The following is a 12,464-nucleotide window of genomic DNA, read 5'->3' as shown; positions in this document are numbered from 1 at the left end:
GTTTTGGTATGTCTGATTGTATTATATATTATAAATGCACACATATATATCCCAATGGAAATGAAACACACTGGTTAATATGGCGCTGGTTATAGGGGTTTATAAATAATATTGCAGTGTCAAGATGAGGCCTGTTACCGTGGAAAAGGGGGGTTGTTTTGGGTACTTTGCATGCATAGTGTTACATATCAGCAGGGGAGAGCTGAGTGTGATCTGCTGTCAGTTCTGCAGTACAAAGAGGAAAGGCAGGCAGAACAATGTGCAAGGGGGATGTTAAGGGAACCAAAGACTAAATGCATTTTCTAGCCTCACAGTGCCTTATATTCTGATAACTGTGCCTGACAAGCCAGGAAGGGAGTGATGCAGAAACACTGGACATGGAAGGAACAGTGCTGAGGGCAAGGTGCAACTTGCAGCAAGTGTATGTTGTGATTGGGTGCAGGTGGTATTTGCGTTAGTATATAAATACAGAGTATCTACTGTTTGCAGCATATACAAAAGTGTCAGGAACCTTCTCGCATATCACTGATGTCCGTTTGGACAACATTGGCAGAACAGTACAGATATCAATTCATCTCTGTGTCATGCTATAAGAAAACTTTTAAAAAATGCTCAGGCAGATGTGCCAAATTTGAGGCTTCTTCTACAAAAGTATTATCCAGAACAAAAATATAGTAATTCCTTGCTATTCAGTGAAAATCTTGTACACATACAAAATTAGCTCCCCTTCCTGCAGTTATTGCATAACTAACGTTGATGAGAGTATCCCTAAACAAGTGTCACTAACAATTAAAACAGAGGTGTCAAACTGGCGGTCCACCCACAACCCTATTTTTTTGCTGCCCCATCAGAGCCGCCGATCCAGGGGAAAAAAAAGAAAAAAAAAAAAAAAAAACTTACCTGATGTGGCAGTATCCGACGCACTCCTCCCTTCCCACTGAATGTCGGACGTGACATCATCACGCCCAACATTTTCGGTAAGGAACCGTGACGTACAAGACAGAAAAGAAACAGAAAAGGAGGAAATCGGAAGAAAAAAAGGCAATAGAAAGAACAGTGACAGGGCGCAAAAGCAGCATAATGGAGGCTACAGTATGAAACGGGAGACAGATGAAGGGGAGCAAAAGCAGCATGGAGGGCACAGTATGATACAGGGATGATAGATGAAGGGGAACAAAAGCAGCATGGAGGGCACAGTGTGAAACGGGAGACAGGTGAAGACCACACAATCTTAGATTTTGATTATCTGGTCCAATTGGGGTTTTTGAGTCTGACATGCCTTAACTAAAGCATGAACATATAGATCTAGGGGTGAATTTTGGCACAACAAGCACCATCTTGGAAAGAGGAAAATGCATTGAAAAGTTGAGCATCATATTGTTTATAAATCATTTTAACCTTATTTATATATGCAGTAAACTAATAAATAACATAACAAGTGATATCAAGTACATATATCCAAGATCACTGAAATATATACAAAACTTGCACATATTGACTCCCTATATGCATCTATGCGCTGGTATACACAATGATGCATTAAAAACAACTGCTGTAGTCATACATGTATAAAATTGAAGGCGATAAACACTTTAAAACCAACTTAATAGAAGCAACTCATTTATATTATTACTGGTTCAGGTATCCAGTTACATGCAAAAAAAAAAGTAAATAACTGCTGCCACTCAGTCCATGTCATACACACACATGATTACTGCGCAGCTCCTCCTGTAATCACTATGAGGAGAGCTGCTACATTATCCAGAAAACCTGATGCGTTAATTAAAATGTATAAACAGATATGTGTTTGTATAAAAGATCCCATATTAAGTTTAAATCAAATAATGAAAACAGTAAGCTCAAAAAAGCATCATTTAATTAAAACATTGTGGTGCACAGAATTTAATTCAATATTGTAAACAGAATGTTTAAGCAGCAGTAATGGCATATTTTATTTAAAAAAAAAAAAAAACACACTTTTTTTCAATTAACTGTTTTATCATTAATGCCTATATTCCTACCGATGACATTAATTCAATATCTAGTTACTTTTTTTTCCTCTGCGTTCTTTTGCGAATTTATAACCCATATAGGCATTGGATGTACTCTACAGTGTCTTATGTAGTAGCGCACAACAGTCTTGTCCCCGATTTCAAAAGCACATGTATCTAGAGATCCATGCCTTGATGAATTCTGGATAACTCAAAGCCTAAATACGTGTGTATAATACTGAACGCGGGTTGCACCCAGAATACATGCCTTGATGAATCAGGCCCCATAAGTTCAAACCCACAAAGCAGGGTTTTTTCCCCTTTTTTAATGCAAATGTTCTTACACATCAGATAAACATAATGGTCTATGGGCAAACAGTGCTGCAATTTAGCAGGTCAAACATACAATTATTAAACAAATGTTATCAACAAATACTTGACACCTAGCACACGTTTGTGTCAGAAGCTTCTTATGCAAAACTATTACCCGACACTGAAAATGAAAGACAGCAGCATTTTATAGCTTGCTTTAATGCATTTACTTTGAATAGGGTGCACAGTAGTAGAATGATATGCTAGCAATGCTTATTTTACTTTAATGTTGCAGTTTGGTGAGCAGACACTAGTTAACCCCATCATGACAGAAGGTAATCTGCACCACAATGAATGGAAAAATGTTTACCTTTTTATTTTGCTAACGCCTCTCTGACAGCTAAAAATGTCCAACAGGGGGAGAACAAACTTTTACGGAGAAGGCTGTGATTCGTTATAAAAGCAATGTGACCAGGAAAAATGTCAATTGACTTGCATATATACAGGCAGCAAGTATTGTCATTCACCCAATTAAAAAAAGTTCATAAAATGTGCTGTTGATTTACTGAAAAATTCTCTATAACCTGAGAGGTACATGCAGATAGTTAATGCACACAAGACTACACAATGCATAAGGTGAACACATCAATTAAGATATGAAGATCATCATTAGTGTTTATTTGTAAAGTGTCACAAAACGCCACAGTGCTGGTCAGTTGGTTTTACAAAGCATAGAAAAAAGAAAATCATACATGGAAAGAGAGCAAGGACATAGAGGGTTGATGGAGAAGGTGTAGCCATGAGACAAAGACCCTGCTCGTCAGAGCTTACAGTCTGCAGAGAGATGGCGATGAAGACTACAGGGGGATAGTGACACTGGGAGGGGGAGATTAATTATTGAAAATGTTGAGTTGAGCATTAGCTAAAGTTGGGACATCCCAGTGTGGTAGTGACAGATGAAACATAGGATAAAAGAAAAGAAAGGTCAGGTGAGAGGAAGACTTGGGTCTAGTCAGCACAGAGATGGTGGTGGATACTGTAGGAGCATATTAGCTCAACAAGAGAATAGGTGTAGAGAAACAAATACTGAGAGGGGACAGGTGGATGTGACAGAGTAGGGACACTGAGGAACGGTTAGAAAGACAGGAGAGAGAGCAATGTTGTAAAGGTCAAAGGAGTAATGAGTGAATAGGAGAAGGGGATGATTTATATAAACTGGCATTATATCAAATAAATTTTGATATTTTGTTTACAGCTGCCTGTATGTGTGAACATTAATATATTCATGGAGTGAATTAAACATGGTATTTTCAACACTACATCCAGATTGAAGGTTATTTCTTTTTCTTAAAAAACAAATAAAAAAAACAAAAAAAAAACACGTAGGGGCGTTTTTTGTTCTTGTTAACTCATCCAGGAGTGTGGAAAACGAGAACATTATTTCCTAACAGGAATAATAAGAGAGTTTACAAGGAGTTTTCTTTAGAATCCCATTTAAGTTAAAAGGTGTTTTAGCAGGATGTGTCAAAGTGCTTCAGATAGAGTCAACCTGCTCTGTATAAAGAGTGTCACTGAAAGGCTTTGGTTTGGTTATAGTTTTACTCCAAGAAATAATATTTTTTAAAGCATCAAGCTCATGATCAAATAAAAAAAGTTCAACACCAAGTGGTGATGATCTAATTGGATTATATAAAAATTTAAAATTATAACAGAAGGAACTCAGCATTCTATTAAAAACCCTCAGTACTTTGTGGAAGGAGGTGGTGTACTTCAATGCCAGAAAATAAACAATGCTAGCTAAGATTTAAAGTTCAGATACAAACAGTACATGTAGTGTATTCGGGACTCTCAGTTTGCTGTCAAGCTATGAAACATTTCATAGTTGACTTAAGCCTTTTTTTTCCTGTGCATACCAGTAACCATGCTGTGTTTTATGGGCACTGCCTAATCTCTGTAGTGTTGCTGTAGGAACAGATTTTAATCTTTTAGGCACTAGCAGCACAACAACAATCATTATGTTTATGACCTGGGACCATTTATCAGACCAAGCCAAAAATTTTCATTTCCTGAAGTGATAGAAACAGAGATGTCACCTCATTCCCTGGAGGGGTTATCAGAAGATTTTTTTTTCGGCTCACTATATTGTATCAACCACTTTTCTGCCAGAAAGAGGTTAGCGCTCATTCATAATTGTACTAGGCAAATTACCGAAATATAGTTCACATTTACATATTGGGTAGCTATGAGGAGGTAGAATTTAGGTACCAGCCACAAAGCTGGAAGCCAGATGCTGCAAAATATAAATATCAGACTAATCTTTCAACTTGTCATATGAACTGTACTTGTGTTGTGCTTTACACAATTTATCACTTGTCTCATGCAGGCTGCTTTACTGCCTTAAGGAGAATTTGTAAAAAGGGTTTTCAATTTATTTTCATATAAATATATATGTGCACAGGCTCCAATGTATGGGCACTAACTTCTATCCTGAACACAAGCTTGTCATTTTCAAAGTGTACTTGACACAGTGTAAACTGCCACAAAGCACACATCAAATGTTCACACCTATTCTTTGCACTCTGGAGACAATTCAGCAAACTAAAAGTGCACCTAGTTGTGTGAAAAAAATGAAAAAAAAAAATAATCACAGATGCACTGTACTAAATGTGAACTTCACATCAAAACTAACTTACCACTCCTTTAATTAAATTAAAGTTTTCAGTTTGCCCCAAAGTATAGTCGTAATTGTGGCACCCTTGCGCTTTCCTCTAAACCTAAGGTAAACTTAACATTATTTGTTCTCCACAATTCTTTTATCTATTGAACCATTGTTTTGGATTCTGGATTTAATAAAGTACATCCTTTTAAATCAGAAACTATAAAGAAATGGTACTGACAAAATTATTGACACCGTAGACTTAATACTTGGTAGAATTTGGTCAAAATAACTGCAATCAAATATTTCCTATGGCCACAGATGAACTCCCTGCAAACTGCTCCACTTCTCCCAGATCTGGACAGAGACTTCTCCCTAATGCTGTTTTCAGATCTCTGCACAGGTGTTATATGGGATTTAAGGCTGGACTCATTGCTGGTCACTTCCGAACAGTCCAGCATCTTGCCTTGAACCATTCCTGGTTGCTTTTTGAAGTTTGACAGAGACCGAGCTTTCTGACACTGGGTTCAACATCGAGCTCCAAAGTGGCCTGGTAGTCCCCAGATTTCACGTTGCCAGATGCACACATCAACACCAAAACATCACTGAACCTCCTCCATGTTTGTCCGTAGGGAAGGTGTTCTTTTTATTTTGTTTTCTTTAAACATACGGATGGTTTGCTTTACCAAAAAGCTCTAACTTGATCTCATCTGTCCACAGGACCATCTCCCAGAAGGAATTTGGCTTGTTCAGGTATCAGCGCGGTGGCAAAGTGGTTAGCACTTCTGCCTCACAGCGCTGGGGTCATGAGTTCAATTCCCGACCATGGCCTTACCTGTGTGGAGTTTGTATGTTCTCCCGGTGTTTGCGTGGGTTTCCCCCGGGTGCTCCGGTTTCCTCCCACACTCCAAAAACATACTAGTAGGTTAATTGGCTGCTATCAAAAGAATTGACCTTAGTGTCTATCTGTGTATGTACGTTAGTGAATTTAGACTGTAAGCTCCAATGGGGCAGGAACTGATGTGAATGAGTTCTCTGTATAGCGCTGCGGAATCAGTGGCGCTATATAAATAAATGGTGATGATGATGATCTTGGCAAACTCCAGTCAAGCTCTCTTATATAGCTTTTAGCAGTGGGGGATCCTACCATATAACCCCCTATTTCGTTAAGTTGGCAACAGATGGTACAAGTTGAAACTGTTGTACCTTGTGTCTGAAGGTCAGAATCTGCCTTCACCACCATTCCAAAAATATTGTGCTGCGATTTTAGACCAAATTCTCCTCCAGAGAGGTGGCTACATTGCCTTGAGCCTTAAACATTACATAGAATGGAAACTGAAACATACAGGTCGGAAATTGATTTGTAGCATTGACATTGTAAAGTGCTACGGAATTTGCTGGCGCTATATAAATAAATGTTGATGATGATGATGATTGTAGCCAAGACTGGACACTTCTGCCTGGCATCCTCAGACAATTGTCTGGCTTTCATTCTTTTCTCCATGCTCATTGCAGTACACAAAGTGACAAGATAGGAGAATGACTTATTTTCTCTATTCAAGCTCATTTTGTGAGTGATATTTACATTCCACAGGTCAGTTCAGTTTCAAAGTGAACGAAAATCTCCTGCTTAAAATCTAATTACTTCTAAAAAAGGTGCCACTAATTCTGTCCATTCCATTTAAGGATTTCTGTTTAATAAGGTACCACAGTAAATGTTTCTGTTTTTTGTGTTTCATTCTGCTACAAACCAAAGAAATACCTATGCAAATACCAATTTATTTTTTTAGTTCAACAATTTTCTGGAAAAAACGGTGCATTATTAGAAAAACTGCTAGGGTATGACTGTACTGTTTGGTTTAGCCTCATTTATGGCATAATCATGAAAGGGAGGAGACATAGGGACTCTTTCTACATGTGTCACTCGCTGTGTTTGCGTGGGTTACTTGCGGGTGCATCAGTTTCCTTCCACACTCCAAAAACATACCAGGAGGTTAAGGGGCTGCTATTAAATTGACCTTCGTCTCTCTCAGTCTGTGTGACTGTGTGTATGTTAGGGAATTTAGACTGCAAGCTTCAATGGGGCAGGGACTGATGTTCCAAGTACAGCGCTGCAGAATTAGTGGCGCTATTTAAATAGCAGATGATTATGATGAATGTACCTAGAAAGGAGCTGCTCTTAAGTGCAACATAAAAATGCAAACGTCATGCCATTAAAAGACCTCTGAGCTGTTGCAAACATCCAGTGCATTTTTGGAGTAAAATGGCAATGTACCCTTCTGCACATCAAGAAATGCCCATAGAAAACGTGTCTTGTCACCCCTTTATTTCATTACAATAATCTCGCTCTTTGCACTGCTCACCCTGCCTAATGCCTCTCCACGGCCTATAACTTCTCCTCCACAAATGCTCTGCAAACTCATGCACTTCGGTGCATAGTGAGGAGCTTGGCAGGACCAAAGCTGGTTTTGCACTATGGTTCAGCTTTCTAAATGAAAAATCCCAAATGCCAACCCATACTTCTTGATCAGCCATGGTATAATGACATCATAATGGTAAATACAAATTGAAAATTGTCACCAGAGTCCAAACTGTTATGGAAATAATTGATCACTGGCCAGTCTTTACCAGACCACACTAAGCCATCTCTCAAAACTTACTCAGCAAAAACATTACAATGCAGTCAAAGTAAACATTTTAGGATAATGCCTCTTCTATTACTTCCAATGCCACCCCTTAAAGTTCCATTACATGACCGCAATATTTTATCAAGTCAACAAGGTAAAAAGGAAATACTTACTTTACTACAATACAGCATCCATAGCTCATAAAGTCTCTCCCGGGATGCCATCCCGTGGCCTTCTCTCCTAACTTTCTAAAAATCTATTTCAGAACTAGTCCGTTGACATTTTCATGTTTACATAAACGTTGCCGTTGATGTACTCCCACCACTCAACCAAAAGATACAACGAGACAAGTTCTCTGCAGATCAAACCAGCACAAAACCAGCTTAACAGGACTTGGACGTACTGAGTAAGACTGGCTTCCTTTTGTAATCCATGCACTGGTAGCACGAGACAAAAACAACAGTATTAGCCAGAAGATAAATTACTGAAGTACAGGTAGTTCAGAACAAACAAAGATTATTTTCTTTTTCTTCTCAAATTCCAAATGGTCTTCATTAGCTTTAGTACTGAGTAATTCCACATACATTATCCGCCAATAAAAAAACGTTGGACCGCGCTTGAGGAAGTTCTGTTTGATTATGTTGTGAGGTCTGCAAGAGACACACTTGAAAGTTGAGTCACCTAGGGGAAAAAATAAATGTTTTATTAAAGAACAATAAACACAATAATTAAAGAAGTAAATTAATACGCAACAATGAACTATTATTACTAATGTGCATATTGTATGGCATAACTTTCCATAGGCTGTTGCTATTAGCTTCTGCAAATACAAGCTGGTAATGGTTGTGAAGGTAGTTAGAAGTCTGCTGCATGATCACAAGTTTTGTGATACCATTGTGTGGTCTTGTTTTTGTGCGACAATAAATGCACATTACACTTATTTTTGACAAGGGATGTTTACACATATAACTGATGCTATTTAAAACAGTTTGTTTACATAATTTAGCTATAAAACTGGATCACTGTACTTTCTCTAGTAACTAGTTTTAGGTGAAAATTACACATTACCCAACGCTGTTTAAATGCTGTGTCTGACAACTGCAATGCATTCAAAAGCATACAAGAACAAAATCTATTCTATACCCATAGCCTTTTGCATTCATACTTGCGGCAACGTGTGTTTGTGTTGCAGTGAGGTTTTTGTTTTGTTTTTTTACAATGATTGTTTAGTTTTAGTCCTGAATTAATGCTGGGGTTTTTAATTTTCACAACTGTCAACAATGCAAGGCACTTGAGGCAACATAAACACAGAAAATTACCCCCCCCCCCTCCCAAAACCAATCTTTAATTACAATTAACCAAGGAAATCTGGTTAATACAAACATTATTTATTGTCTGTATCAGTGGTCGAAGTGGAGATTTAATAATGTCATATTTGCAAATATTTTGTAATATAAAATTAAAATATGACCACAAGTATAACTCTGCTATCATAATAAGTACTGGTTGTTTTCTGAAAAATGAACAACATTATCAATAATGTTAATGTAAGTCAGTTAAATAAACTGCCTAAAATATACATTCATATGAAAAATAAATAGAACTTAAATGTTTTATCATCATCAACATTTATTATTATTTATTTATATAGCGCCAGCAAATTCTGCCGCGTTTTGCAATCGGGGACAAACACAGTAATAAACAAACTGGGTAAAACAGACAAAGATGTGAGAAGGCCCTACTACAAGCTTACATCTATTTTGCTTTGTATACCAAAACAGCAGTTAAATAATTAAGGGCAGAAATCTTTAATAGGAGGGATAAGAAGATTTCCCTAAAGAGAGGGAGATATGCAACAGGACAAATTTATCTGCATTAGCTGAAAGTATGGCAGGCAAGCGAACAATTACAGCATGTGACTTATCACTTACCCATTCATGGGTTGATGCTGCAAAATAAGGATACAAGATGCATATGAAATACGTATCTCTAAGAATTGTATTTACACATATTGGAGAACGCCATGTTCAAGAAAACATAGAAAAGCTCAATCACAATTTACTGTTATTTGTGGGGGAAGGGGCGGTTAAGTTGTTATCTTATATTGGAAAACTTTAAGACTTTGTGTACATCAGTGTCCAGCAAACCTTCCGTCACGGATATTGATTTTACATTCAAGACTCTAATGAGCAATAAGCACAATGGGGGGCATTGTTTGAAAAAGATATACTACTCAAAACTCTCCAGTCACACTCAAGTATTAGATATGCAAGATTAGATATGCAAGGAGTAAACAGAGTATTGACTGTCAATTATAACAACTCAAGAGATGCACCACAGAACCTTAGGGATATAATAATTATATATATATATATATATATATATATATATATATATATATATATATATATATATATATATATTAGACCTTTAAAACAGTAGCTAATAAAAGTAATGCAGAGCTGCAGAGTAAATCCCATTCTGGGAAATTATGCATCTGTTTTTAAGGTCTTGTAATCCTCTACTTGGGCAAGCACATGGCTTAGCACGACAAGATAGCGAGATCTGTGATTTTGTAAAAGTTTTAGAAGGGAGCATGGCGACACGATCGAGTCACTGTGGCCCCATTCCCAGTGATACAATGTCGCAAGTCATGACACCACACAGTAGAGGAGAAGCTTCGATGACATGAATCACATCATTACGCCCCACCTCCACTGGGATGCGAGAGGATGCCTCCCTCATCCTGGAGGACATTCTGGGCGAGTAGGCAAAAAATATACACACGCCAGTGTCCAAATAAAAAGGGGCACTATACTTAAAGACAACACCACATCCTCAGATTGGTGGATACGCCCTTAAAACATAAAGCCTCTCTCTCTTTTGTACCCTCACCGGACAGGGATTCCAAATGTCCACCTGTCTTTTAACTTAGTGTATCACTCGCATACTATCTTTATTACCAACTTTCTAACCAGGTGTCACTCAGCTATACATCTTATTTAGTATGTTGATATAACATCTGACACTTGCTGTATTGTCTTTTAAGGGGTCTCCTACACTTGACCTGTCACTCACTTTCAGCATGCAAGTCTGTCAAAATCTCCCACACTTGACACATCAATCACACTCAACCTATTATAGTTAATTCTTATGCAGCACTTCTCTAAATTATCATACACAAAATAAGTCACGGCTCCTATTAAAATATGCGAGAGAGGAGAAACATTTTCAAAAGTGTTACACGAAACATTTGCCTCATCCCGCATTTGGCTATGAAAGTTCACCTAAGTGTTAACAGTCCTAATTCAACTACACCACACAGCAGCATGCATTGACCATTGTCATCCCAGATAATTCATAGTCTATAAATTCTGACAAATAGTAATTTTCAAATACAGCATGGAATGGTGAAGCAAAAGCGGAACTCAAAGATAGAACCACCCAAAGAATCTCTGCAAAAAAGCTGGTTTTGCTGCAAAACTCGATCTGCACAAACGTTTGCTGCACTTTTCATCCATCTCTATAATCTACACACCCACCTTTAACCATTCAACATCAACCAAGCAATAGATGACATGTTCAAGAGAAATGTTTTTCAATAAAATATCTTTCAATATTTCACTCACATTCAGAACACGTCACTCCAGATATGCCACAAACTCTCAATCATGATCACCTAACCTGCCACTCATGTTCAGGCCATGACACTCACTCAGAAAATATTTCCAGAGTTATGTTCAGGAGCCTGGACTCACTCTCCCAAATATATATATATATATATATATATATATATATATATATATATATATATAGGGAAATAAGAAAAATCAGCCCGTGTAACATGAAATGGACATGTATAGGGCGAATAAGTTTACATAGTTGAAGTAACTGTGTGTCAGGTTCAGTCTGTCTCCTCCTGTCAGTGAATCCCCCTTAACTACACACTATCCTCTTCTCCATACTCTCAGCTTGTTACGTTGCACTCACAGTCTCCTACTGCTGGCCTGTCGTTATACAGTCTCTCCAGCGAGTGTCTCTGACAGTCACTTCCAGTGTGTCCCAGTCTCTCCCACTATGACAGCCTCCCCTCTACCTTCCACATCATCGCACAGGCCTTGCCAACTGGGAAGCCGTAATTACCTTTTCACCTCTCACCTATTGTACACAGTGGATCTCGGGGTGCCTTTCGTATTGCCAGGGTCTAGTCGCCGTGTCCCTGGGGCGGCGCCGTCCACTCCGCGTTCCCGCACACTCACGAGCTGTCACCCCAGGAGCGCGCAGCAGGCGGCCTCCCCACACTCCACCCCTCCGTGACGCTAAGTAAGAACACGCCCCGATTCCAGGCGACACTGTGGAGCTATGTCCAAGTGACGGCGAAGTTTTAATTTACATTGCTCCATTTTAATGTGGCAGCAAATACACTGGGAAGCTCTGGAGAAGCCATGACAATTACTTAACATGTGTAAACGCCGTACTTCCTGTAGACATCAGGAGCTGTACTGAGCATGCGCATCACCTGACCCTCAGGTGTAGTGTCAGGTATATTGCACTCCCAATGAGGAAGAAATTGTTGAGGGAAAAAATGCAGTACCTGGTCTAGTTCTAGAAGAAACTAAAGCAGACGTTGTAAACAGGTCGGCTAGTGGGGATCCATCTGAGTTATGACTGAAATACACACTTTTCTTGCTTCCCATGTTGGATGCAGGAGCGAATTGCTGATATAAAGGATACAGGGTCACTACGTAATGAAGAATAAAGCATCTAGAGTCAGAATTAGACAATTTAGTCCCCAGGGCAGCTTGTATGTGTGCCTGAATTTTTAATATGATATTTGCTGTTGCTTGTTTTCCTACCACCTTCATACCATGCTTCCTG

General features: G+C 38.5%; 1 protein-coding gene across 1 annotated transcript in view; it reads right to left on the bottom strand.

Moving 5' to 3' along the window:
* Nucleotides 1-11,989, bottom strand: part of NBEAL1 (neurobeachin like 1) — a 119,056-nt gene extending 107,067 nt beyond the window's left edge. Inside the window, exons 1-2 of the mRNA XM_075180152.1 lie at nt 11,730-11,989; nt 7,760-8,267 (exon numbers count right to left, since the gene is read on the bottom strand). Of these exons, the coding sequence (XP_075036253.1) occupies nt 7,760-7,810 (51 nt within the window). The 5' untranslated portion in view covers nt 7,811-8,267; nt 11,730-11,989. The remainder of the gene's footprint in view (nt 1-7,759; nt 8,268-11,729) is intronic.
* Nucleotides 11,990-12,464: the final 475 nt, after the last annotated feature.

This window comes from Mixophyes fleayi, chromosome 7 (assembly GCF_038048845.1).
Source record: "Mixophyes fleayi isolate aMixFle1 chromosome 7, aMixFle1.hap1, whole genome shotgun sequence".
NCBI lineage: Eukaryota > Metazoa > Chordata > Amphibia > Anura > Limnodynastidae > Mixophyes > Mixophyes fleayi.
Note: the sequence above shows the minus strand (reverse complement) of the source record. Positions and strands in the feature narration are given on the sequence as shown.